The sequence below is a fragment of the Poeciliopsis prolifica genome, unplaced genomic scaffold (genome assembly GCF_027474105.1).
Source record: "Poeciliopsis prolifica strain line A6 unplaced genomic scaffold, Auburn_PproV2 SCAFFOLD007, whole genome shotgun sequence".
NCBI classification, from domain to species: Eukaryota; Metazoa; Chordata; class Actinopteri; order Cyprinodontiformes; family Poeciliidae; genus Poeciliopsis; species Poeciliopsis prolifica.
The window spans coordinates 1,550,984-1,578,593 of NW_026562382.1; the positions used below are offsets into that span (position 1 = coordinate 1,550,984).

Below are 27,610 nucleotides of genomic sequence, written 5' to 3' on the forward strand. Positions count from 1 at the left end.
CTGGACTGTTATTCCACATGGCGAGGCTGCAGGGCGGTCTTGTGGCAGGATATATCACTTAAACCCCACCACGCGCCGTAGCATAGCGCTGCGGTCTTTGCATGGCCCCTGGCAGCCGCTCAACCCCCCCACCACTGGGCAGCGGGACCCTCCTCTGCGCTGATCGGATATAATGAATAGGGGATAGAAGAGAAGTCCGCTAATCCACCGATCCTTCAGCGTGAAGGTTGTTCAGGCTTGCAAAATGTTGAGATTACCAGGATCAGCAGGATGTTGGCTATTTAAAACTGCCACAAAATGCAGTCAGGTTGATTGATGCGGTTTTTGTGCAACAGCTGAAACCTTTTGAAGCATTCTGTTGAATCTGGAGAGAAAATGAAGTAGTTTATTTAATCTTGTCATGATGCAGGTGAACAAAACTGACTCTGACCCAAGGAGTGAGTTAGTAAAAAAAAAAGAACGAAAATTCAGATTTTTCAGTATTCTTAAACGGAAATTTTGTTTGATCAATAAAATCTATTTATCACCCAGCCCTACTGTAACCAGTTTATTTTTATTCATTTGATTGCTGCAGGATGGTTATAAAGTCAGCAGTGTTTCCCTTTACTGCGTGGGCCATAACATGTTAATAACATAGCATTTCTGTATTAAAATCAAAGAAACAGAATTTTTGTTTATTAGCTTTTTCAATTGAATTACAGAAACAAAATAACTTCTTGGACATATACAGACTCTTAAATGCTTAAAATCACATTCATTATGCTGTCTTTTTGGGAAAAGGATATTTTGGCCTAAATAAAGCTTCTGTGAAAGACCCTTTACTGGTCAAACATAAAGTTAACTAAGAAATCGAAGTTAAAGCTTACCACGTGTTTTTAAACAGCATCTAATTTAACACCTACAGACATCAATGAATTCACTTCCTGCTGATAAAGTTTTCATATGTGGAGCAATCTGATAAAATGCAAGGCTATTGTTTGTAAAATCAGAAATAAGATATGAAATTAAAATGACGCAAGAATGATCTTGTTCACATATTAAGTTATTACAAATGTTGATCACGCAATTTGTGTGAAGCGGAAAAAACAACGTATCCATTTTTGCTAAATCTATCTATTTCAATACACATCTCAGCGCAGAACTTTTCTATCAAAAAACATCAGTTTTTTTTGTTTTTTTTTTAATTGGTGTGTTTCCACGTAAATTCAGTTTAGCAATTTTATGGTTAATGGAAACTTAGCAACTCTGAACATCATTGTAAATGCTGTAAAAACAATTTGCCTAGGGAAATCCCTGATTACTTGCCGTCAAAATGACATACACATTTAGAAAAACATGAACAAAAAGGCTTGGAACAATTAAAAAAAAAAAAGTTTGATCCAGTACGTTACTTTTCGCATCGTCATGGTTCCACATTACATTTCTTTCTTATGCTTCAACTTGACTCCTTGTTTTCTTTCTGTTGTGCGTTTGAGAGTTTTGCACTTGTTGGCACCTTACAGGTCGCAAAACTCTGTGGTCGACCCGCCAGCGTCCTGCTGAACCCTAAAGGGCAGAAATGGACGATAAAATCTGTCACAGTTGAACGTACTGCGACGTACCGCTCCGGACTGTTGATGGCTGAGATATTAACTTTTATGTTTACACATCTCTGTGATTGCAGACTCGACAACTCTTTGTGAGAACTTTCATTGTGCGGGCTTTTTCACTTGCATTTGATTGAAACTTGTGGTTGGTGGTTAACACGGGCTGAGTTACCCTCTCTCTGTCTCTCTCTTTCTCTCTCTCTCTCTCTCTGTGTGTGACAGTCTGTCATTACGTCTCGTCTTTGGAGTGGAAAATTGACGTGTCACATTAGGTATTCTGGAGCCTGCTGGAGTGGTCGAGATAGTAGCAGGTGATGTCTTTTAAAAACCCACAAACCACAGCCACATGTCGTCGTCACTCCGGGTTCATTACTCACCGTGTTGGAATGACAAACACACACAGACCGGTTCCTTTTTCTGGTTCTGATGGGGTGGAAACTAAACATTCAGAACTTAAGTTAAATTCAGTTAATGCAAATATTAGCAATAGCTTATGCTATATTTCAACTGGATAGTTGTATTTGCATAGAAAGGTACTGTCTTCAAGAAGTAAATCATGCAATATTGAATTTCTCAGTTTTTTTAAACAGACTTTTGGTGCGTTCACACCAAATGCGTTTTGCATTCTTGGTACATTTACAGTTACAGGCACGTCAAGGACCCATAACGGTGTGCTTCGAGTGTCTATCGCGACGTGACTTGAAGTGTTTGGACTGTTATGAGCTTTTTAAGCGTCAAATATATCGTGCTCCAAATGATTATGCAAGTGATATTTTCTCCGATTTTCTTAAATGATCAATGCAAATGATGGTCAGTATAATTTTCAAGTCATGAACTATTGCAGTGTAAATTTAATTTTACTGAACAAAACTCCCCATGAGAACAGTATTTATTTGAAAAATAAAAAACTCAAAATGCACTGTTCTAAATTATTATGCACAGCAGATTTTCTGAATATAAAATATAGGTTGTAAAGAACCTATAAATTAGTTGAATGTGCAGCATTAGGAAGTCACAGACCCTTTCTCTTCCCATATTGCTTGAAACCTGTGGCCTGCTTAATAATCGGAACATCCTTCTTAAGTAGATTTCTTTTAATTGAGCTCACCAGACAAACTAATCAGCCCAGCTCTCTGAAATTAATTACAGTGATTCAAAGAGCCCTGACACACAATACCATCTATGAATTTAATAGCACAACAAAAAATGTAATCTTTCTGACACTTGAATCCAATTTGCATAATAACATGTAACACGGTGTAGACTGGCAATGAAAAACATTTAGAGCGATTTTGACTCTCCTCCACATAGATTTTGAATGTAAAACAGACATGCTTGATGCTCAAAATGTGTTTCGTGTGAACGGACCATGAAGCGTCTGCGTTCAAAGTGCAAATGCATTTAACTTGCAACGTCCCTTTCTTTAGACGAAGGTAACGTGTTTGGTGTGAACGCACCAAGAGAGAGATTTTGTTGGCGTTTCTTTTTATAGGCCAAAAAAGGAGCAAATAGCAGTGGAATGAACACACTTTGCTTGTTTGACTGAAAAGTTTGGTTTGTTTGGGGAAGTGTGAACGTGCAATCAAACTCAAAAAAGCCAAATCTGGTCCACCTGAAATCCGAATTCTCGACTTGGTTCAAGTGAACACTGGTGTGGTTCGGTTCGTGTGTACATATGATTGCCGAGTGGAACACAGGCCGCTCCAAAAGGTCTAGCGTTAGCGGGAGAAATTATTCTAGACACTAAAATCTGGCACCACTCCATTTTTGTTTACATTTTGCAAAAAAGGAAGCTGCGCTCAGGTCTTCTTATGAGGGTTTTTGTGTTGTTTTGTAGATTAGGTCTTGTTGTAGCGCTCCTACAGCTGAGGAGGGAAACAGGTTGGGCTTTTTCAACACACTGCAGTGTAACAGCAAACCCCAGCATCTGAAAATGTCACAAATGATGAAATTTTGGTCTCCAGTCAAACTGAGTTCACGGGGCTATCAGGTGTGGAAACGCATCCAGCTACCCCTCTCTCTAGAAGCATTTAGCTTGTGATCGTCTGCCACATACTCGCTATTTTTAAAGAGTCCTTCAGAACCTTAAACAGGTGACAACTTTTGTGCCCAAAGTGCGGCATGCCGTGTGGTCCTGGGGCGTGTGCGCCGGGGAGGGACCGGACTGGCGTCGGAGGAATGCGTGACCTTGTCGGCTTCTGCCGCCGTTTGGCTTTGATCAAACATTCCTGTGGAAGTTTCCGGCTTGTGCTGCACTGAGCTGCGGTTGGTGACCCCTGGTCTACTGCCTCCAGTATCTGCTTGGTTAGTGTCAGTCTGGTTTGATTAGGGATTGTAACGGGTCATCGTTTATTGGAAATGATTGACCCAACAATGTAAAACCCCGTCTGTAATCTTAAAATGTGTTAGAGTTGAGCGGGGTTTTCTAAACAGTCTTAGTAAATCATCAGAATATTTCACCCCCTAATAAAAATTACTTTTTATGCAGTACTCAGACACGAAAGTGTGAAATAATTTATCATGTATGAAATGGGTCAATGTCAAGATTCTTCTAGACTTGGTGTTAATTAGTGGTGGCGCATCTTAATCAAGGTTGCCCCCAGAAAACTTGCTCAGCCCGGCGGTCGGGACCTGCAGTCATTCATCCAGCTGCCCGTCGTGTTTTTGAATCAAAGAGCGTGTAAAGTTGGCAGGAAATTTGAAAATATCACTTGATGATTATGTGTGATTGGAAAATTAATACCTGAACACCAAGTATAAAAGTCTTAAAATGCAAACATTTTAAAAAGACTTAAATAAATAAGCAATGTTTAGCCTGGTGGCCCGCCAGGCTTATAATACACTGTGGGAAACCCTGCCTTAATAACTTCAATATGACTTTATAATATCCTGTGCGTGTCTCCAGACACACATTAATCAACTTACTGATCCCAAATATATAATTATTTGACTTTGAAAAATAGACTGTACATGGAATAAATACAAGGAGGCATCTGCATCAGGCCCTTACATATGGACGTTTTTGTTTTGTTGATGTTTGGTGAGTCGTAATAATTACAAGAGGCAAGATGTCTCTTTTGTGTGTAGAGTATTGTGGGTGTGTGAACTGTGTGAATTCATGCTGGTGAGAAACTGTAGCTTTAAAAAGATGCGCTTCAGTGAGCTTTGGTAAAGCTTGTTGTGGGAGTGTTTTTTTTTTTTTTAAGACGTTTTGAACAACAACGGGAAGTGTTGCGGTTGTGTAGTTACAGATTGTGGGTTTGAGAACAGGCCGGTTGTGGATGTATAAACGGTTTAAATAAGCACACTGCGTCTGCGTTGTGGCGACGGGCTAACACAGCCCACTTTGAGTTTTTACGTTAAATAGTTCAAGTTGGAGAATGGGCGATTAACTGAGAAGTTTTTGGTTGTTTTTTTTTAGATGATAGGGAGGGAAAAAAAACCGGCATGGATTTCATCTTGGAAAGTGGTCAGTCGGAAAGCCCCGGTGATTGGCCGAGTAGGGCTGGAGAGAGAGAACAGTAAGGAGCCTCGGGCATTTCTCCCAGAGGAGCGGAGTCTCAGATCTTAAGGAAACAGAGGAGAGAAAAGCGAGAGCACAAGCAGAGAGGCCGGGAAGAAGGGAAGGGGTTGAGCGAGAGGACAAGGAGCGAAGAGGCTGTCAGAGCGAGCGAGGGGCGGTAGGGGCTGTCATAGACTGGAAAAGTCAGGGAAAACACAGGAGGGTGAGAAAGAAGGACCCGCTTTAACTGCGTGGGCACAAGCTTGAGCAAATAAAGAGCTGAGGAAGAAAGGAAGACGACATGGAGCAGATCAGGAGGGGAGGCTGAGAAAACCCGACTCTTATTGTGAGAAAGAGATTGACGGGGTTAATGAGAGGAAGAACAAGTATCAAGAGGATTCTCCCACAAACCAGACCTAACCACTGAGACGGAGCTGCTGCTTTCACTGTACTCCTCTTTCTCCTCCTATATTCTTCATCTTCTCCTCCTCCTTTTGTTGCTGTTATCGGCCTTAACCGGCGGCGAACCACTGGGGCGCCACTACATCGCCATGTTCGAGGCCACGCAGAACGTCACGCTGAAGCCCACGGAGTCCTGGAGGGAGGCGCTGCTGGACACCCGCGTCATGGACCTCTTCTTCTCTGTGAGTATCCCCACAGTCCTGGACGGGCTTTTAATTTATCGGGTTGGGTCGTCACATGCTTGTTGCAATTCTTGTCTCCTTCCAAATATCTTAATATTAGTCAAAACTAACTTAAAAGCAACTTTTCAGCAAGACTTGGGTGCCTGTTTTAAGTCAGTAATTCATTTATATTGATCTAGAAATATCAATTATGCTGGCAGATTTGGCAGAATATCTTGCTATAAAGTAAATAATCTGCCACTAGCACTTCTTTTTATCAAGATTAAGGCACTACTGACTCCTTCCTGAAATGTTACTTGATTTTCTTTTTTTGCACTGCAACTTACACAGTTAAAAAAAATATATAAATATAAAATTGTGTTTTTCCTGCTAAATTTGGAATATTTTCTCCACATTTCCATTAAAGTACTGGAGTATTCCTCTGCGGACCTCTCCGGAGTGGTTTGTTTACTTCATGTCGGGCTGCGAGTCCTGGTTTAACCTTCCCCCCCATTGGGGCTTTCTAAGTTTGTTCTTCTTCTGTGGCTTTCCTGAATGCACCATTAAGCAGATTTATAGGTGCTTTGCAGCGAGCTCGTGTTACTGTGTTACCGTTCAGGAGACCGCCCGGTGAAGCAAATGTGTATTTTAGTGCAGCGCGTTCAAAGAGGTGGCCCACGCTGGCCGAGCGCTCGCTGTGGAATAGAAGAGTGGAACAAACTGGTCAGCTCCTCTTCCAGTAAGCATCCGTCCAAAACTTCCAGCTGCCCATCGCCAGATAGTGCTCCTCCTCTTAACGGCCTCCAGACATATACTACTTTTTTTTTTCCTTCTTTCAGGTCTTATCTTAGTTCACAGAATAGTTTGAGGAGGACACTGTGTGCATCTTGCCAAAATCGGATAAATTGGCAGAAGGTGAGCAGGAAGGAAATTGATTCTCACCACCGTTCACAGTGGTTTTCATTCAACATGATGGAATTTGATTAGGGCTGCAACCAAGCACATTGTAGTTAACTAAAACGAGCAAAAACAAGAATTGAAAAAAAAAATCATTTTTGTTAACTGAAATGACTAAAAGCGGTAAATAATGTGGAAAAACTATGACTATGTGTTTATAAAACTAACTAAAACGTACTGAAATTATAGATATAGCTTCCTTCGTTTTTGTGTTCATGAATCTATTTATTAGTCTTTCAAGCTGATATGAAATAGATTTTTTTCCCCCTTACATACCAGCAGTTTACGTCAGCTATTGGCGAATTATGGCACACCATTCTCCTCACAGCAATATTTAGGAGAAACACCTAAATTTTGTTGTTCATCAAAAATTGAATACGTTTTTGAAAATGGTATCTTCAGTTACCATTCATTGCACAATTGATGTTTGCATAATCGCAATACAATACTTTCACTTTTTAGAATTTTGCACCTGAAAATTAATCGCAGTATGAAAAAACTAAAACTACAACTAAATTTAAACTGAAACTAATCAATATTTAACTAATAGTTTGTAACTAAAACAAGCAAACACACTCTAAAAAACTGACTTAGATAAACAAAGTCACAATGAAATACAGCTAAACTATAATCAAAAACCCAAAACCATTTTATTACCCTGGTGGCAACTAAATGATTATTTTATAATCGATTAATTGGGTCTGCAGATTTTTTATTGAACCACTGAATCCTATTTATACAATGTTAGAAATACTTTAAAAGATGCAAATAAACAATTTGTCTTCTTTTTAAAAAAGAGAATAAAAATTTTATTGCATTCTTTTTGTGTACGGATGGTCAGTTGTAGAAATGGATGGATCTGCAGCTGAAGCACTTCTACTGTCAGCATGTAAAAATCTCAGCCCTTCCTGCTCAACACATCACTGCACCAATATCAATAACCAGAGCAAAAGGTGCTTAATTGGAGATTTTCTTTTAGCAGATTTTCATCTTTAAGGTTTTATTTGTAGAGTTTGGCTTAATTAGTTCTCAGTGTCTTTTTGGCGTCCATATGCTCCAGTTAACAATTAATCGATTGATAAATTGGTTGGCAGCTCAATAATCAATTAATCAAAATTAATTTGATTAATCGTTTCAGCCCTAGATTTGATCCCAGAAAAGGACGAAAATCCACCTGATAATTAGTTAGATGTTTACTCCAAGTAAACATCTAATCAGAACCAGCAGACATCCAGCTTTCCGCTTTTTACAGTCAGTGAACGCACCATATAAAAACAGGGTTATTTTCGATATTAAAGGTTATTTTTAAAAGTCAAACACGTCATTGAACGTTACATACCTGGTCTGAAAGAATAAGATGCATATTTTACACAGTTTTATTGAAGTTAGTGTATTTCGTACAACTGTAATGGAGACACTTTTTTCGCATCGTACGAGTCGCGTTATCAAAAACCGGACGCCCCTACTGGCTGAAAGGACGAAGACGACGACAGGAAGTGGTTGGAGGATGATGGCGCCGCATGTTTTTTTTTATTTTATGACTCACAATGGGGACAAACTTATTTGCGTTACGTTTCTTTTTTAATGGTGGGTTTTATGACACTGGTGGAATATCAGCTAAGTAGTAAGTGACAGAATCGGGATTTAATCTCCTCTGAAATCAGTTCCAATCAGTTTTGTAATGGAAACGTAGCTGGTGACGTCATTCAGTCACAGCTCAGGATCTTCTAGAGGAACATTTGATGACTTTTAGTGAGGAGTCAGACGACAGCGACGTCTCCGGTTGTGAATGAGATCAGCGACGGCGCATGGAAAGCTCGATTGTCCCCGGCGTCCGCCTGCGAATAAAAATGTTTGTAATTTTTCTGTCGGTTCTTTGCGCTGCTGGAATCTGCAGGACATGTTTTGTGTTGGTGTCAGTTTCCAGGCCTCTGGTTTCAGCTCTCGCTGTGGTATTTCTAGTAGCTCAACTGTTTGTTGTTGTAAGGCCGCCGCCGCGCCATCAGCTGCCTGTGTGAGTGAGTGTGTGTGTGTGTTGTACCTTCATCATCATTGTGTTGGGATGCATTTTTTGCGTCTGCCGGTTTGTGTGTGTTGTGTTTAATGGTGTCCTTTGCTGTCTCAGCTGCTGTGTCTCCTCAGCTGTGTGAGGGGGGGGTGCGTGACCCGGGTAAGTGTGTGTTGAGGGGGGTCCTCAGACGCACGTGCCATCAGGGTCGATGTCCCTTGCCGACCAGTGGCAAGATTACAGCCTGGCCCCAGGATTAGGGGCCCCTGTTAACAACCCCAGTAACCTTACCATAACACACTCACCCTGGCTCTCTCCCTCAGTGGGTGGACGTCTGTCGGCCTACATTACACACCTCCTCTGCTCCTCTGCCGTCTTGTTGCAAGCTAACGAGAAACGGTCGACTGTTTCATGCAGCTTCTTATTATGCTCACCAAGGTTTAATTATCGCTACTTCATTTTCCCTTGATGGAGCAACTCGGAAAATCCTGAAAGTGTTTTGCGTTTCAGCTGCCACCAAGCAACTCGTTGTCTTTGCCGTGCAAAGCCAGGTCTTAGCGTCAACCTGCAGGAAATAGGTGACAAACCTGTGTGCGGCTGAAAAATGTTACTTGTGCTGCTCTCATTTTAAAGACGGATGTTTTCGGAGGTCATCATAGATCCCCTCTGACCCCCAACATTTACAAAGAATAAGCAGATTTGGTGTCAGTCAGCTGTTTTACAAAACCTCTAGAGGCATAAATCCAGTACAATTTCATTGATAGATTTTTGGGGGGGATTTTGTTCATGACATGTTGATCTCTGTTGAACTTTCTTTAATAAAAAACAACAACATAACTACATAAACAAACAGTAATATTGCAATGATATGCAACTTTAAACTACAATTGCTACCACAATTGACTGACGCCATAATTCATTTGAATTTGTAAATGTGGACCGGATGATTGACCTTTGATGACCTCTGGGAACATTTATCAATATTTTCAAATTGACAGCAGCACAAACCAAAAATCTTCCTGCACCAAATTTTGTTCAATTTGAAGAACACGGGTTTAGGGACTTTTCCTTTCTTTTTATGGATCATGCTCGAGGATGACTAAAACTCACTCATGTGAAGGATCGTGGCCTATTTTTCCTTTTTTTTTTCTTTTGATTATTGACTGCAGCATTTAGAGAGCACAGTCTATCTTATCCTTAGTAATTTTTACAATCCCTGTACGTTTGAAGGCAGCTTTCCTGTTTGAATGCCTTTCATCGTTTTAGTGGCACCTATTAGTGTCTAGATTTATGAACGCTATTTGCGATGCTGTAAAGTTTTTACATGCAGTGCGACCATTACGTTATGACTCCTGACATGAATCAGCAGCACTTTTCAACCTTCTGCTAACAGTATGGGAATAAGGGCGAAATGGAGTATTTTATTACCACATTAGCACTTTTGTGATTATAAAACATAACTGTGCGGTCATCAGAAACTGCGTACTCTGAACCAAGGGATGTGCAACTGAGCAGGATGTTTAATGTGCTTGGTGCATATTTGACAACAGACTATTTACAGTATCGGAAAAATGAAGGCAGTGCAGAAAACAGATGCTCAGTACAATCAGGAACGTTATTTGAAATGAATAAAACTGTGTAAATACTAACAAGGATGTAAATGCTCATTGATTTTCTTGGCAGCAGTGACGTGCAAATTTTTTGCCCTGGCAAATTTAAACTACAAAATGTATTAAAGTACAATTGCTTTTTTTTTATCCTGTGCAAAATTTTCTTTTCAATGAAATTTGTACGTAATTAAAGATGCAAAATATCAAAAGTGATGCAGACTGTTGTCTCATTAGAACAAAAACAAAACAATCTGTGACCCATAAAAAATGTGGAATTTTTTTAACCAAATCTTTAGCATTGCTGACTTATGCTCAGGGGCCTCCAGGCCACACTTTGGACACCCCTGCAATAGAGTCTAACAGCTGCTGGGAGGAAGGAGCTCCTGTGACGCTCCTTAGTGCACCTGGGATGCAGCAATCTGTCAGCGAAGGAACCGAACCTGATCTGACCTAAACACAATGACTCTGCACTGAACTGACATTCTTTAAATCGAGCTGCACTGTTATAAACATCCATTGTATTTTCTAGGTCACTATGGCAACAGTGTTGTCAGGAGCAAAGAATCAAAAACCGGGTATGTAATAGATTTGAAATTAGCTTTTATTTCCAGGGTTACGCATGAGGGGAAAGCGGTTTCTAGCTAATCTGTGCGTTTCGTGACGGGAGCGGCAGTAAAACCTGAAGTCAGTAAACTAATACTGGGGTGAGATCATTATCGATTGTGTTATCCAGACCCTGGAGCGTAGATCTGTGTTGTCAGACAGAATAAAACATATTTTCTGGAAACGCGTTTAAGCGACAATGCAATGTCTGTCCAGCTTGAAGAGACGTTCACAGCCTCATAATTATCATTCTGTCCACTATGAAAACGAGCCGAGGTACAGAAGAGAATGTGAATAGGGCTAAATGTGGAACAAAAAAAAAAATCAGTGCATCAAATCGAAAGGAAATGAGAGGAAGCCGAAGAGAAACGGTGGACAGGAGGAGTAAAGAGGGGAACTGTGGATGCGATTGTAAGCGGCAGAGCTTTTACGGGATAAATGGTCTGCTGGAGATTGGAAAGTAAGCACACGTTTATTTTTCCTTCAGAATAAATGCTAGCTGCTTTTCAACACCACAAAAAAAAAAGAACGGGAGTGATAGGGGGTGGAAACAGATGACAAAAGACATTCACACTAAATCTTGTAATCGATGCTTCAACATCATGTTTTTATTCCTGAGTGGGAGAGCAGCAGTTTTAGGGAGGGAAGAGAAATTGCGGATGCAACACAATCCATCGACAGTAAAACAATAAATGATCCAGAACCCTGCAGTCGTTTTTAAAAAACGACTCTGGTTTTGCAGCATGATGTCATATGTATTTAAATGATTCTTTAATTTCCCCTGTTCAGTTTTGATTTCCAAAATTAAAAGTGTTTTTAAACACGACACTAAAATTGGTCTGAGAAATAAAATGTGGGCTGAAGTAAACAAAAAGAAAACACACAACAACCCCTTAAATATTTGGAGTCTTTCCTGCTATTCAGTATCCCTTCAGAAAACACATTGTTTTGTTTTTGGTCTGATAATGATCTCAGATTTGCCCATCACAGGCTGTACCATATAAAACTATATGTCGGATTAATTTAGGCAGCAAGAAGAATGAAAATTGCTGCTCTTTATTGGCTTGGCATGCACTTGTCCCCACAAAGGGAGAAGACTGAGGCTGGTGTTGTAAATGTTTACTCAAACAAACCCAATCGGCGAGGAGATGAGGCTGCAGCAGAGCCCTGCAGGCGCACAGTAACACAATCTGAGAGGGAAGGCGGATGGTGGGAAAGACAATAAGTTGGAAGCGCGGTGTTGATTTTAAAAAAAGGACAGAAAGATGAGCCTCTTAGCCCCCCTGTGGTAACAGACACCAGGCTTTGTCTGCTATTAATATCGTTGGCACCGGCTCTCTTTCGCTCTCTTTTTATTTATTTTTGTCAACCCTCCTCTTCATTTACTTTACTGCGTAATATCTTTTTCTCTTAAATTTTTCCAGTCCATTTCCTCAGTGGGGTAATCATTATTTTACATTTATTTATACTGGAGAGTATAAGTAATTACACTTTTTTAACAAAGTAAATTTTCTTAGTTTTACCAGTTTTTGAGTTTCAGTACTCAATGTCTCATGTGAATTGGAGTCAATTCAGATGCCAATTTGATGGAGTCAATACAATAATTCAAAGCATGTAAAATGCACAGGCAACTTTGATTTAATTTGCATTCTCCAAAGCTACAAAAACTCTTAAGATTGTATGTAGGCCTGCCACAATAACTCATGATAAATTGTCCCAGTAATTATCGCAGTAACCTATAATAGCGATACCACTTTCATGTAATATATTGACGGTAGCATAACAATGCAAGTTTGCTCTCTCGGAGACCAGCAAACTTTGATTTTGTAAAGATCTCTCAGCGCTGGAACTGGACTTTTAAATATCCAAAATAAAACACAAATGAAAACCACACACAACTGAAGCCATAAATAAAATGGATTATGAAGACTCTGTAAAGAAAATTGACCTTCAGAATATATGAATCATCAAAATGGGAATTATTGAGCTCATTGTGATTATTTGCTTATTCCGACAGGCTTGGCTATATTTCCCAAATCCAAAGTGAAAAGTGGGCAAGAGCGCCACAACCACCACGTTGACTATTGACCAGCTAACATCTGTTCCTTCAGCAGCAGATATCCACAGAGGATATAAATCCTTCTACTTGCTCACAGTGGAGCTGGATTCAGCCAGTGGCTTTTCTCTTATTTCCTTGCTGGGTTATTCTTTTCCTTTTTTACAAACTGATGAAGCTGCTGTTAATCCAGTGTGCCGACATTCTTTGAAGGTGTAATGTCAGACTTTCTTCTCACAAAAACGTTGCGATGCCTCCAGCACAGATGTCGGCGATAGGCTTCTTAACTTGCAACAATCAAAGAATCGATCTTTCTTATTTGGAATAAATTACATGAAGTAACTTCAGCCCTGTGAGAAAATAAAATCTGCATGTGAGAAATACGTAAACTTTAAGTCACATGACCAGCCGCGTCGTGGATTACGCGTACAATGTGGATCTTGTCAAATCCACTTTAGCCAGAATCTACCTGGGTTTAGGTCTCCGCTGTGACAGGTGTGGTACTCAGATATGTTTAGGGCCTTATTTGGGAGGCCTTTCACTTCCTGAATAAGGTCTCTGACCTTAAACTGACCCGTCACTCGTTAGAAGAGTAGTCAAGATACAAAAACTTTAACCTCAACAAAAATACCAAGAGGGAAATAAAAAGTCATACTCTGTATTTTAGATTTTAAGCATCAACGTTGTTTTAGTAGGATGTGGTTCTTTATAAAACGTACACAGCATATTCATCAGAGGCTCTGGGTTTTGTAAAACTCTGAATTTTAGTTTATTTTTGAAAAGCAAAGCGGGTGTAGGGTTTTCTTTAATCTTCAGCTGTGGCTGCTACTTCCTTTAAGTGAAAACAGAAGAGTAAAGCTGACCTTTCACCCCTCATTTTGGAGTTTAGTAGACATTAGTAGAATATGGAAAAGTTGAAACTGCTGTACTGCGTAGGGATGCATTTTGTTTCTCTTCTGATCCCGATATCTGACGTTTAGTATCGGCTGATACTAAACATACAGAATTACACATTTGATACGCCACACTTAAACAGCTTCATAAGTTTGGTCAAACATGCAAAAGCTTTCGTTTGTCCAGTTGGTGCAATTAAGACGATAACAATCACAATCTAGATTTTTATTTTTAATGTTTTTGATATCAGGATGGATGCAGACAATAATTGAGGATCGGTGCGCCTCTACTGCCGAAACCAAACCGAATCGAAGGACTTTTATTTTTGTTCACGTTGATATTTTCCTAATTCTTCCTCCCGCACCACCTCGCGCATGCAGAAATGCCCGCGCAGCATTCAGCGTGCCTAACTATAGGCAAACCCAAGGCGACTGACATTACTGCCGTGGTATGGCTCGTTTGCTGGAGCAGCTGCTTTTCCAGAGCTGGCGCTGTTCAATCTGTTGGCCTTGTGCTGCTCTCCCACTCCTCCCTCTCGCTTTCTTTCTCACTTACTCACCAGTTTGCCCCCATGTCCTCCCCCTCCACCCCCCGCCTGCCTCGTCTCCTCCTCCTCCCGCCGAGCTCTTCCAGAGGATGACTTCACGCTCTGGAAGAGAGCGGCGGCACTGGAGGCTACAGCGTGGCGGCTAGAACACGCTAGCATCCGAGCGGCGTGGCTCGCTACCAAGTGGGCAACAGGGCGGCACAGCTGGAGATCAGAAAGCGGAGAGAGGGGGAGGAAGAGTGTGGGAACGAAGCAGGAAGGAATCCGGAGAAGATTGAGTGAGAAGAGGAGGAGAAGGAGTGAAAAACAGAAGAGAAAAGGAAAAAGAAGAAAATAAGACGTGGAGGCTGAAAGTTTGAGAGCTCCAGTGATGGTTTTGTGTGCGAGGCACCGGCTGAAGATGCAGGCACTCTGGATTTATTAGGATGACAGTTCAGGACGCGGAGGAAGAAGCAGGGGGGAAAAAAGGAAGGAAAGAACTGGCCGATTCGCTGGAGCTCCGCACATCTGCACGGAGCCGTCAGTGGAAACACATGTTGCTGTGATGACTCGCCGCGGTGCTGTTGCTGCCCCCGCCGCGCTCCGTTCGCCCCTTCCTGAGCTTCTCCCCCTGCCGTCAGAGTGCGACGGCTCGACGCGGATCAATCCCGGGATCGCTTGATGCCATGAGACCGTGTCAGGCGGCGGTCTCTCTGTCCATCGCTCTCTCTCGTCGGGACTTGAATCTTTTCCGCTCAGGAGTTTAATTGACGCAATCTGAAGTGATCGATTGGAAACCACAGGGTCACGCTGCAGTCGGAGTAGCTGGATATTTGTTGGGGTTTTTTTGTTGCACCAGTGAGTATTAATCCTGCTCAACTTTGGTTGGATCGGATTCACCTCCGCTACAGTCTTTTCTGCTTGTGGAGGTTTGCCTCGCGAAGCTAAATATTGTCGGGTGTCGAGGTTAAACTATAATCAGAGCACAATTCACGTTAAATAAAACTTCCACTCACTTTTATATCCTTTCCTCAAAGAGTAAGGAGAAGTGTTTAAGAAACAAACTGGATTTGCTTTTTACATTTTTAAAATTGCCATTGTGTTAAGGAGAAAAAAAGTAATTTTTTTCCTTTAAGATTCTTTTTCCAACAATCTTTTCAGCAGCAGCTAAAAACGTAGCAAACAGTGGCCACGTCATTTCCTCTTCACACTCAATAAATGTTGGGCTGCAATTTTGTGAATTCATCACTTTTCTCCCATTTGGTGAAAATCAATCCGGTTTCTTAATACAAACCGGACAATTCACTACAAATGTCATCTTTACCAAAATTGTCTTTTCACTTCAAACGTACAAAAGTTGCAGTTAACCGTAGTGGTCAAACAGTGTATTAAGCGCATATTGTTATTCAAATGAGTTTTAATAAGTTTCGAAGGAAACCCAGCAGATTGCATTGAGGCATTGCATCTTTATATAAACTCTCACATAAAATCTAGTGAAGATAATAAAAGTGAAGCTTGATGTTGGTTTTTATTATGAGGGAGGTCCGATGTTTGGTTGCAGTGAATTGCTGTTGATTTTCTTCACGCAGGTGGTTAAATAAAATGAAAAATAACAGAATGGTTTGTTGTTGGCAACGTGTTTAGGTATCGTAAGGTGCTGAACTTTTGTTAAGTTGAAAAAATAAACGACTTTAGCATTAAAGTAAAGTAGAATGCTCAGCTTTTAAATTAAGGCTGAAGGTTTCTATTGTTTCCATCAAGTCACATATGTCAAAACGACATTCCTGTAAGAAATCGACCATTTGCCAAAAACAGAAATGGAAGTAGAATCTGAATTTTTTAAAAACAAGAACAAACTCGTAAACACACAAACCTTGTGTTGAGGTGTGTTTTAAGCGTTGCAGAGTTGTCAGCAGGACTCTGTCCCCTCTCAGCTTTGTCCTGGTTCTGCTCGGCCCTGTTTGAGATCCATGCTGGATTTGCTGTAAAGTTTGGCAGCAGTAGATCTGTTACAGCTTCTGTTCTTAGCATTTATTCAGAAATGTTTGAAATTAGCATTTGTTCCTGTTTTTAGCTCTTTTTGACATGTTTTTTTGTTTTTTTTTCAGGTTTGAACTGAGAATACTAAAAAAATGTTTCAGTCTCAGTAAATTGATTGGAAATAAGCTGTTTGGTTTGCTGGCTGCAGCTAACCCTGTCACAGCAACCAAATTAAATAAATTAAATTAAATTAATCACATGATGAAGTAAAATAAGGTCAATAATTTCCATCCTGATGAATAATATTTTTAATGAAGGCCAATTTTGTTTACAGACATAATGATCTATCTTATCTGTGAGTTTCTTTTATTTGTTTTTTTTTTTTCATATATTTTTAGAATATATTTCTTTATCATTATTTCCATTTTCAGCAATAGGTTTTGTTTACAAAATGAAAATGTATTGATCTTTGCGAGGGAAGAACGATATCACTTAAAATCGATTGCAAAACAACCATGTCGCTATTTATCACAATCATTTCTGGGACAATTTGTCGTCCAGCGAAATGCATCGTGACACTCTTCATGACCAACCAGCTACATTTCAAAGTACTGCACATCTAATTGTCCAATCCGTTTCTTAAAGAACGAGCTCGGTCTGAGACAGACGCGTCTGTTTGTCTGTCCTGCAGATTCACAGGAAGATCCGGGAGGACTCGGACATGGCCCAGGACTCCCTGCAGTGCCTGGCCCAGCTGGCCTCCATGCACGGGCCCATCTTCCCAGACGAGAGCGCCCAGGTGTCCTACCTGGCTCACCTGGTGGAAGGCCTGCTCAGTATGATCAACGGGTGAGTGCGAGCTTTCTGTCGCTGTCGACACAGGGGTCACATTATTGGCTTACATGCTTTACTCGAAGGTTTTGAACAGAATTTGCTGCTCAAACAGTTTAACATCTTTTTTAATGAGAGTCCCAAGTGTTATGCTTTTGCTTTGCGGAGACGCACCATAACATTGCGCTGTATTGGATATTGTATTGATATTCTCTCCTTGACAGTGGCTGAAGCTACAAACATGTTGAGTTGATTTTAATGAAACATTTCAGAAAGCCTGTGTAATCAGTAGTGATGGGACTCGGTTAACATATTTAATCAGGTTAATCGTTTTTTAATGAAAACTGTTGCAATATTTTCAATTAGAAAATGCTGGTAAATTCTCACTTTACCAGCATTTTGTCTGATTTTGCCAAAGTATTTTTGATCTGAAATGTAGTTGGGATTTTTTTTTATTAAATCCCTTGTGTATTGATATTTTTAGTCAATCTCTTGCCTTAGTTTTTCTAAAATGTTGCTGAAATGGGATGAAAGTTGGGCTGCTTTATGACAGTTTGGGAACTTTTTTTATTTTGTCATCTATACAAAATATTAGATGGACACTTACACTTAGATCAGTTTTAGTTCACGTTTAAGCCGCAGGTGTGTGTATGTACGCGTGTTCGTGTGTGTGTGTGTGTGTGTGTGTGTGTGTGTGTGTGTGTGTGTGTGTGTGTGTGTGTGTGTGTGTGTGTGTGGGTCGCAGTTGCTGCTGGTCCTCAGGAACAAATCTTCACCTGGCTTTTATTTCCCCCCACCTTCTTAATTTTTTTTACTTTTATTACTTTCATGATTTCCTCTGACATTTTGACAAGTCGTCCACTTTTTTCTCGTCAAAAGCCACAACATTGACAGGTGCAGCTTAAGAACTGACCTGCAGGGATCAATTGAAAGCTGGAAGTGAAAGCAGTCGCCCTGTGAAGACGGGCGCCGCTGCTGCAGCCGGCCTGAACCGTGAATTAACTTTTCTCTCTAATGCCTGATGCTTTTAACTTAATAGCTTTCCTTTCATTGTTTTCCACCATTAAACCTTCAACAATCACATTAAAGTGCTAGGGAGCTGGAGAACGCCATTATTCAGTAATTACTTCAGTCTTGAAGGCAACTCGCAACCCGAGAGATAAAGGTTGCAGCTACTGCTTTGTGTTGCTTTTCGATTTGTCTCGGTTTGTTTTCAGAAGGTTTGGATGAAATTTGCTGAAGATGCTCACCACCCTCAGTTCTTATCTTTGAGCAGACATGCTGGGTTTTGTTTTTTTAAGCATTTTGTGTTTAAATTCAGAGACTCAACAAGCGTCGGAGGCCAACGTCAACAGTAGGACACTGTGTGTTGAACCATTTCAGCTTTATTTACAGGAAGTAATTGCTTGTTGAGTCTCAGTTTTAATGCCCGCTCATTGCACCATGGGAACCTGTCTTCCAGCTCGGTAACAAATTGAGTACGTAGCGTAGCCAGTGGCTTATGCGTCCCAGATGTGTCTGAAACCGCGTTGATGCCGTGGTGGATCAAATTATTATCCTCTTGCTGTTTTTTCCCCAAACAAAACAGAATTAAAACGCCAAACTTGCTCTCCTTCAAACACGGGCGAATAATGGTGTGTGTTTCTATCCACTGGTTGTCCTCTAATTGAACACCAAGCTGGCAGGGCCTGTAATAAAACCGAAGGGGCTTGTCTCTCAGATTTGCCTGGAGCTCTGAACTGATGATGGAGCTCCGACTCTTTGGTGTGTTTTCTGGGCTGCAAATTGCATAAAGTGTTTGTCGACTGCTATACAGTAAACGGGATTAAAGATAGCAGAGTTTTATAGTATTTACTCAAATATAAAACGCTTACATATGCAAGATGGCTGCTTTCACCTGAAACACGCAATCAGCTGAAATGCTAACAGCGGCCGTGTTTCCAAAAGCAACTTTGTCGATATAACGCTAATGTTGGGGAAAAAAAACACACAAATAAAAACAACACAATTTCACAATTGTGGTGTTTCCATCAAATAAGAAAGGCAATTAAAATCACACCTGAATAAGTTTGTATGTGATAAATCCTTAGAAAACATGCAGCACTGACATCCTCCAACTACTTCCTGTCATCGTCGTCATCTTTGTGGTTTTTGTCAGTGGTAAAATCTGGCTGTTCATCATGAGAGTCATGTGATGTGAAACCGTAGAAACAAAGTGGATTGTCTAAACCTGGGAGTTACATGAACCTGCTGCACGAACACAGAGAAAAAGAGTCTGGGCCTCGTTGATTGGAGGGAGAAAATCAATTTTAAATTCTTAATGATAAATGTTGTGTTTGGCACAATATGTTAGAGTTTACATATTGGAGGCTTGCAGTACTTTTGGTCCAGCCTGTCACCAATTAAGCCGACAATTAGCTGGTCTCAGTCCATCTCTGCTTCCCTAAAACTGAGCTAGATGAAATTGGGAAAATAAATTGTCCAAAATATGTCAGTTTCAATAAAACTCGCATTTGTTTAAGTGTTTGCATTTGGGTGAGGTGGTTTTTCAGCAACGGCTATACTTTATTTGCGTGACGCGAGTCATGTGACCACGTGTCACTACTGGCGAAAACGACGACAACAGGAAGTGGCAGGAGGATGCCAGCACGGCATGTTATTGCGAAAATGTATTAATCCTTTTCATTTTTTTAATTATTTTTTTAACATTTGCAGAATATTAACAAAGTTTTTCACAAATTTGTAATGGAAATGCAGCTGTTGTCTTTCAGTTGTTTTCATCCAGAACTCAACTCCTCCTGCTTCTGTTCATTAGCTTCAGGACTGGCTCTACATCTGAAATCTAAGCTGATGACTGCGAGGCTCTGTTAGTGTTAGTAAACAGAATATAACTGTTGAAGATTACAATGGAGAAAGGACTTCACAAAATGTTTTCTACAATCGCAACACCAGTATTGAAAAGAACCGCTTAGACTCATTAAATTTTGGCCAATTCTAAAAATAAAAGCACTGTCCAGTTATGCTCTGAGTACTAGTAACATGTTTTGGTAAAGCTTGCTGCATAATGCAGCACAAAATGTTGCTGCATTTACCAGAACGGCAGTTAGTTCTGGTGAAACTAACTATAGCTAAGCAACTAGGTCGTATAATTGCCGAAATTGTGAATGGATGAAAATTAAACAAAACGAAAAAAAATAATAATCATTTATTGAATATTTTTCCCCCTAACATCTGGTCCAATTATTTGCTGTCCTGGTCCATTTGCAAGAAAGTAGACAGATAATTGCATAGTTTTTTGCAAGTCATGAGACCATTGCAGCTTTCATCCACTGTATTGCATGCATCCTGCTGTCACTTGGCCCAAAAAGACGGTAAATCAGAGTATTTAAACACTTCATCGCCTTTTAGATTTAAATTTCAGCCACGACAGAAGCGCATTTCTGATGGTAACGTCAGTCTGCAGGTCCTGAATGTGAGCAGTGTTTTAAAGCACCCAACTCCAAGCTCAGTTCTTCTATTTACTTATTTTTTTACATTTTTTACATAATTATTGGCTTCTTATTTTAGTTCTTTTTAATAAAAAAATAAATACATTTTCTTTCTTAGCGATTAAGATTTCTACAAGAGACAAAAAAAAATAAAGGGATAATTATTTGTTTCCATAAAGTCTGTGTGCGTGAGAGATGTTGACGTTGTCTTTTCATTGAAAATAAGAGGCTACGATTACTTGGCTTGAGATAAATAACGTCCTCACACACCGGCTGAGAAAAGGGTCTTTTTCTCCTCTTCCTCTCCCTCTCTCTCTCTTTCCCGCTCCACTGCTATGTCTTTAATCACCTATTCTTGGAGCTTTTTTCCACTTGCCTCATCGGAAAGCCATGCAGAGAGGGACGGCCGATCCGCAGCGATTGAACAGTCCTGCACGCAATTTAGCTCCATCTGATAGGGTTTAGCAGGGCTCCTCACACAATGTAGCCCTTTGACTTGGACGGAGCGGCAGCAGAAACAGACGCTGCTTCATCTTCAGGTTTTTGATCAAAATCTCTTGGATCCGTTCGCCACGGTCTAAAAAAATTAATAATTAAAAAAAGCACTCCTTCTTTTGGATATCAGAACATTAAAAAAAAAATCTGTTTTAATGACTAGCTTAAATCAAATCAGATTTTGGAAAAACACTACAGATTCTACTGATTGTTTTTTTCTGCACTAAAGTAAACCCCCAAATGATGCATTATGAGTGAAAACTAAACACATCCCCCCTCCCTTCACTTAGTTATAGAGAAAGTAACAGACAGATCCGGCTAATCAAATGCAAAACTTTTAAAGGGCCGGTGTGTATTTTCCAGGCACAGTGTCACATTTCTCAGTACAAACAACCTAACTCTAACCCTATAACAAGGTTTTATAACAGTGTTTAATGAGCTCAGCTGGAGCTCGGTTCCACCAGGTGTCTGCTAATTGCTGCTGGCTAGTCTAGAGGGGTGTCCTGTGAGGTGGAACCTTGGAAACTGCAGCTCAGAGGAGGAGCTTCGTCCTTAAAGGCGGGGCTATGTCCAGCCAGGCTTTAAGAACAGCTGAGTGGTTGCCATGGAGATTAAAGGATTCTCATATATGAAAGAAAGGTGTGTTTCTGATGAGGCAATAACATTGCAACATGAAATCCATCCATCGAGGAGTGCCCAACACCCAGACAGACGGGGCAAACATGCACACACACACCTAAGTAGAATTTAGAGAGACCTGATGGTCACGTTGTTTGTGCTTTTGGACTGTAGGAGAACCTGTGAGAACTCACACATGCACAGGGAAAGCAAGCAAACTCTGGGAATCGAACCCAGGAGCTTCTTGCTGCAAACAGTGCTGCGAATTCCACCACTGTTAACTTTTGAGTCAATGTTCCACATTCGACTTTTTATTTTTCCTGAAGCACAGATAAGATTGCGGGATGCAGCTGTGGGAACGTTTTCTGGGGTCAGGCCGCCTGCCAGTTTCAGTTTAAAGATTGACTTTTATATCACCATCATCTTCTTTTGTCCCCAGTGGACAAACTGGAAAACGATTGGCGTTCAGCCTCACTCTGAAGTCTGTTTTTCCTCTGACCAGAGCAGACTTTTTTTTGAAACCTTAAACCAAATAAAGACAGCTTGTTTTTCTTGCATTTTCCATTTTCCCTTCTCTAATAAAAACACAAGACGGGCATTTATTGGTGAATGAAACTCCCCTCGCAGATTGTTCCCGATGTTTATTTTACGTCTGAGTTTGAGACGCCGACGGTTTCTGTGCCCTCAGGATCGAGATCGAGGATTCGGAGGCGGTGGGCATCTCCAACATCATCTCCAACCTGATCACCATGTTCCCCCGGAGCATTTTAACGGCGCTGCCCAGCGAGCTCTTCACCTCCTTTATCAACTGCCTCACACTCCTCACCTGCTCGTTTGGACGCAGCGCCGCCCTGGAGGAGGTGGTGAGTCACGCCACGTTCTTTCACAACGTGACCGAGATCACGTTGTTTTCAAGGGTGGGAATGGGCCTGATTTCTGTTTAAGGTCCGAGAAAGCGCTTGATATCCAGACTGCAGCTTTGTAATAAAACGCAAATCTAACGTTCGAAGGAATTTACAGTTGAAGCCTGATATTGTTATCCACTCAACACAAAGACACAAAGCTTTCAAAGTAAAATCTCTCAAAAAATGTCCGTGCTGTATTTTCCGGCACTTAGCGAAATAAAATAATGTTGGTTATTGTCACTAAAACAAGAGAAGTTTGGTCTGATTTTACTTCACACAGTGAGAAAATAGTTTCTTTCAGGTAAATATTTGGTTTCAACTGTTTGTTTTTGAGCATTTCATTTGAGCAAGAACACAATTTATTTAAGTGGCTATATCATAATTAATATTTCTCAAATTTAACTAATTGGAATAATATTGGTCTGTGCAGCTGACATAAAGGTTGTCTTATACTTTATATATTCAAGTTAGTGAAGCTGGGAGGTTAACTTTTGTCAGTGTTTTGTTTTAGTAAAGGGAATATGAGAGACGTTTCAAAACAAACCATTTTTGTTATATTTTAATTCTCTTTATCCCTGCTGTGCAATGCAGTTACTATCACAAGACATTGTTAATAATAGTTGAATAATTAATTACACAAGTAAGTAATAAATGGTATCATATGATACGTTTCTTTACGTTTGTTTGCATTTTTTTCTCCAAAGTGTTGGAAAAGTTTGGAAGCCTACCTTGACAAAAGCTTGTAAAGTGCTTGAATTTTACTGTGCGAAGAATGTACAATACGCAAGACTGATGATAAAATACTACTAATAAAGACAAAACACTCAACCTGATGATTTTGGACCCACTGGTGTCAGATTTTCTGCTGTGAATTTGACGCCGTGTCCGTCTGTCTGCCGGTTTCTCCCGTCAGCTGGATAAAGACGACATGGTTTACATGGAGGCGTACGACAAGCTGCTGGAGTCGTGGCTCACGCTGGTTCAGGACGAGGAACACTTTCCCCGCGGCTGCTTCGTCCAGCCCGCCATCCAGGTCTTCAACTCCTACATTCAGTGCCACCTGGCCGCTCCCGACGGCACGCGGAACCTGGTGAGACAACATGAGAGTGATCCTGTTGATCCGATTCCTTCCCTCCTTTTTTGTCTCTTTTTGTGTTGAGTCTTTTTTCTTATTTTTGCTGGAACAGTCCGTAAACGGCATATCGTCCCACGAGGAGGAGGAGATCAACGAGCTGCAGGAGGACGACAGAGAGCTGTTCTCAGACCAGCTGTCCAGTATCGGCATGCTGGGACGAGTGGCGGCGGACCACTGCATCCCTCTGCTCACAAGGTGACGAACCGAATGATGATTATCTGCCCCGTCATGCAGGATATGTGGAGGTTTCCCTGGATCCTTTTCTCAACTTGTCATGTTGGAATCACAATCACTGACGATACAAAAAATAGCTAACCAAGTTATTTCCTTTCTCTAGTTTTTATCTTAGTTTTGTCTTATTTCAAATGTACTTTTTAGCTAAAGTAGGAGCTTGTTTTAAGTCAAGGTAATGAGACATTATAAATCATACTGATGTCTAAATTAAAATAATATTCTTTGACAAGAGTTATGTTTTTTTGTTTGTTGTTACTTTGTCTAAGATTTTCATTTATTTATTTAAAACATGACTATTTAGGAAGGTGGTAACAATATTGGAAAACTGTTACCTTAACAATAGAATGAACCCCAAAGGATTTGCAGAGATAATCGTTTTATGTTGCGTCCAACATTTCTGTAAGTAGATATAAATTTAAACTTGTAGTTTTGTCCTTATTTATTTCTTGAATCACAAAATCAGCTCGGGTTGAGATGAAAGCATTTTTATTTGTTACAGCGGCCTAGTCCAAGTCCAGACCTAGATCCAATTTAGAACCTAAAGTGTGATTTTGCTCCCCTTACAATTTGATGAGCTTCAGTTGTTAGATAAATAAAGATAAATAAATGTATTACATGTGAATATGTGCAAGAGACACAAATAGAAGTATTTAGCATTTTCATACATATCTGCTTTTACAACAAAATACATGTGGCATTTCTTTCTTCCCGCTCCGCAGCCTGCTGGAGGACCGGGTGAACCGGTTGCACGGCCAGCTCCAGAGGACCCAGCAGCACCTCATGGCCTCGACCAGCCTGGGGTCAGTGGACCGCAAAGTCCTGGACGACCTGTATGAGGACATCCACTGGCTCATACTGGTCTCAGGTCAGCAGCTGCTTCTTAAAGAAAGAAAGAAAGAAAGAAAGAAAGAAAGACAGGTTTAATTCAGCGCCGGTTTCTGCTCCGGTCTGCAGATCAGAAGTAGCTTCACTGCAGAGAAATCCAAAACCCAGTCCACAAAAAGCTCCACAATAAAATCAGATCCAAACTCTTTAGACTTTAACAAGGACTCGTGTTCCTCACGTCTACAATAGAAATGTTTTATTAAAGTCAGAAATGACTTTTCCAGTGTAGTTTATTAAACTTTACTGGTTATATTTATACCAGAGAAACCACCCTGCACTGTGGGTTTGTGACATGCAGTCTGCGTCTGCAGAGCAGTTCAAAGCTTTATTGAGGTTTACGGCCCGTTAACTTACACTCTAGACTGGGTGTGTCCTCTTTAAAGAGGAGATCCGTTTTAATTGTTTTTACAATGTTTTTATAGAGTACAGCAGAGCTCTGCATATCTGTACACAGGTAATAACCCAGGATTTTAGACTTAATGCAAACTCATAATCGTAAAGATGCTCCAAGAACTTTCCAAACCTTGAAAATACCCATATATTTTCAAGGATCGGAAAGTTATTGGTTTCTGTACAGAGTCCTTGAAAGTATTTGATTTTTCAAATGACACACTTTTGTAATAACGTGCAATCTAACGCCTGATTAAAAGTCTGGATTTGGGAAGCGTTTTTATAGTTGAAACCAGACATTTTTATGCCCCTAATAAAAAGACACATATATTTTTTTTTTCTTGTTTTTAGTTATTTAGGATTCACAAAGTAATTTTTTTTTTGCTAAACATGAGAAAAGTTAGTGAGAACATTTCTTTTTAGAGATTTTTTGTGACTTACCTCATCGCTTGTGTTTAAGGATTAATTTACATTAATTTGAATATTATTTCTCCTAATTTCTCATCAACTAGTCAATCTTAGTGAAATAAAAACTCTTATATTTTATGCGTTAAGACATTGAAATAGTGTTTTTTTGTTTTTAGTCTTTGTTAAACTGTAAAAAACAGACAAAATAAAGTCAAATGTTTATGTTAAAATACATTTTTGTACTCCCTTCTCTCTCCAGGTTATCTGCTGGCAGACGACCCTCAGGGTGAAACCCCGATGATCCCCTCTGAGGTCATGGAGTTCTCCATCAAACACTCGACAGAAGTGGACATCAACACGACGCTACAGATCCTGGGCTCCCCGGGGGAGAAGGCCTCCTCCATACCGGGCTGCAACCGCACAGACTCCGTCATCAGGTAGTGCTGCCGGTCCTGCCGGGTTTCTGGGTCCGCCGGGCTCAGAGTTCACAGAGCGTCACAGCGCCAGTCGGGTTTTGATGGATGAACAGGCTCTGTGTTTTTTGGGATCGGGTTGCAGCTGTGCGTTCAGCAAGGATGCACCCAGAAACTCAACATGGCCGATTAGTTGACATAAAATTAATCTGCAGAAAAAGAAAAGAAACGTTTGAAAATCAGCGTCTCAATCACAGTTATCCCCACTGTCACCAACTTAGCTACTCTGTCGCTCTATTTTAGCAGGGCTGACACCAACATTTTTATTTTGTAATTGATTATTCTAACAATTAGTCCAAAAAGAAATGGGCACATTCTCAAAATTTTGTTTTATCTAACCACTTGAGCCTTTTTATTCAATATTAAAAAGACATTAAAACATGCAAATATGAAATTCCATTCCTTTTTCAAATAAGAAAATACACTTTTTACTGCCTAAATTCAATAGAGTAGCAATACTTCAATAAAACACTGGATCATTTGTAGCAAAGGAAGAAAAAAAAAAGAAAACGTGTGAAAAGCTCCAGCTTTCTGCTCAAATTAACATCAGTGCAGTGTAGGACTGATCTGGTGATTAGTTTTTTAGATTAAGCAGTTAATAATTTGATTGATTGATTAATAGCTTTTTTTTTTTTTTTTTTTTTTTTTTTTTTTTTGCAGAATTTGAACAAGGTGAAGCTAAAACTGCCACACTGATAAGAAATTCACCAAGAGCGTTTTCCATCTTAAATGCAAATCTTCCATTTTTTTGTAAGTTTTGTAAGTTTGGCCGTTTTTTAGCGATCAATCGATTACTGAATCAATTACTGAAAAAATCGCAATTCATTTTATTTATCGGTTCATCCCTGATATGTTGCGACTTTTTAGACAAATAAATTGGTATCAGCCCAAATCAGAATCAGCAGGTCAGGCTTTGTAAATATCGGTAATCGGCCAAAAAGCTGAAATCGGTGCATATAAGTACGTACTTTTAGTCAGATTCCAGTTTGTCCCATCTGTTTCACAGCATTTCTTTAAAAGCCACCAACTATAAATCACTTAAATGTTTTACCAGCTCATCTGTTTTTCAACTGTTAAATTTGACATTTATGCATTGAGTAGCACAATTAGCCTTTAATATTCTCCATTTTTCAGTCTTAGAAGAAATTGTCAAAATCAATAACGGCCATCTAAAGACGAGGCGGCGAAACCTGAACGAGGTCCAGTCCTTAAGCCGACATAAATCCCAGCAGAAAGTTGTGACGAGGCAGGATTTATTATTTCAGTAACAATTAGCCGGCGGTGCTGGAGACCTTGTCCTGCTCGGGGATCTGGGCAGCCGCTCTGGTAATCACTGTGACGACAATAGACACTCCAAGCAGCCAGTGTTATTGTCCTTTGAAGGTCATTGTGCTGCTGTGTCT

At 40.3% G+C, this 27,610-nt stretch overlaps 1 protein-coding gene across 1 annotated transcript in view; it reads left to right on the forward strand.

The window, feature by feature from the left end:
- xpo4 (exportin 4) overlaps positions 1-27,610 on the forward strand; it is a 47,834-nt gene that overhangs the window by 12,752 nt on the left and 7,472 nt on the right. The window contains exons 7-13 of the mRNA XM_055031397.1: positions 5,619-5,732; positions 17,037-17,194; positions 22,466-22,640; positions 23,596-23,772; positions 23,870-24,012; positions 24,771-24,916; positions 25,994-26,171. Coding sequence (XP_054887372.1) covers positions 5,619-5,732; positions 17,037-17,194; positions 22,466-22,640; positions 23,596-23,772; positions 23,870-24,012; positions 24,771-24,916; positions 25,994-26,171 — 1,091 coding nt within the window. The remainder of the gene's footprint in view (positions 1-5,618; positions 5,733-17,036; positions 17,195-22,465; positions 22,641-23,595; positions 23,773-23,869; positions 24,013-24,770; positions 24,917-25,993; positions 26,172-27,610) is intronic.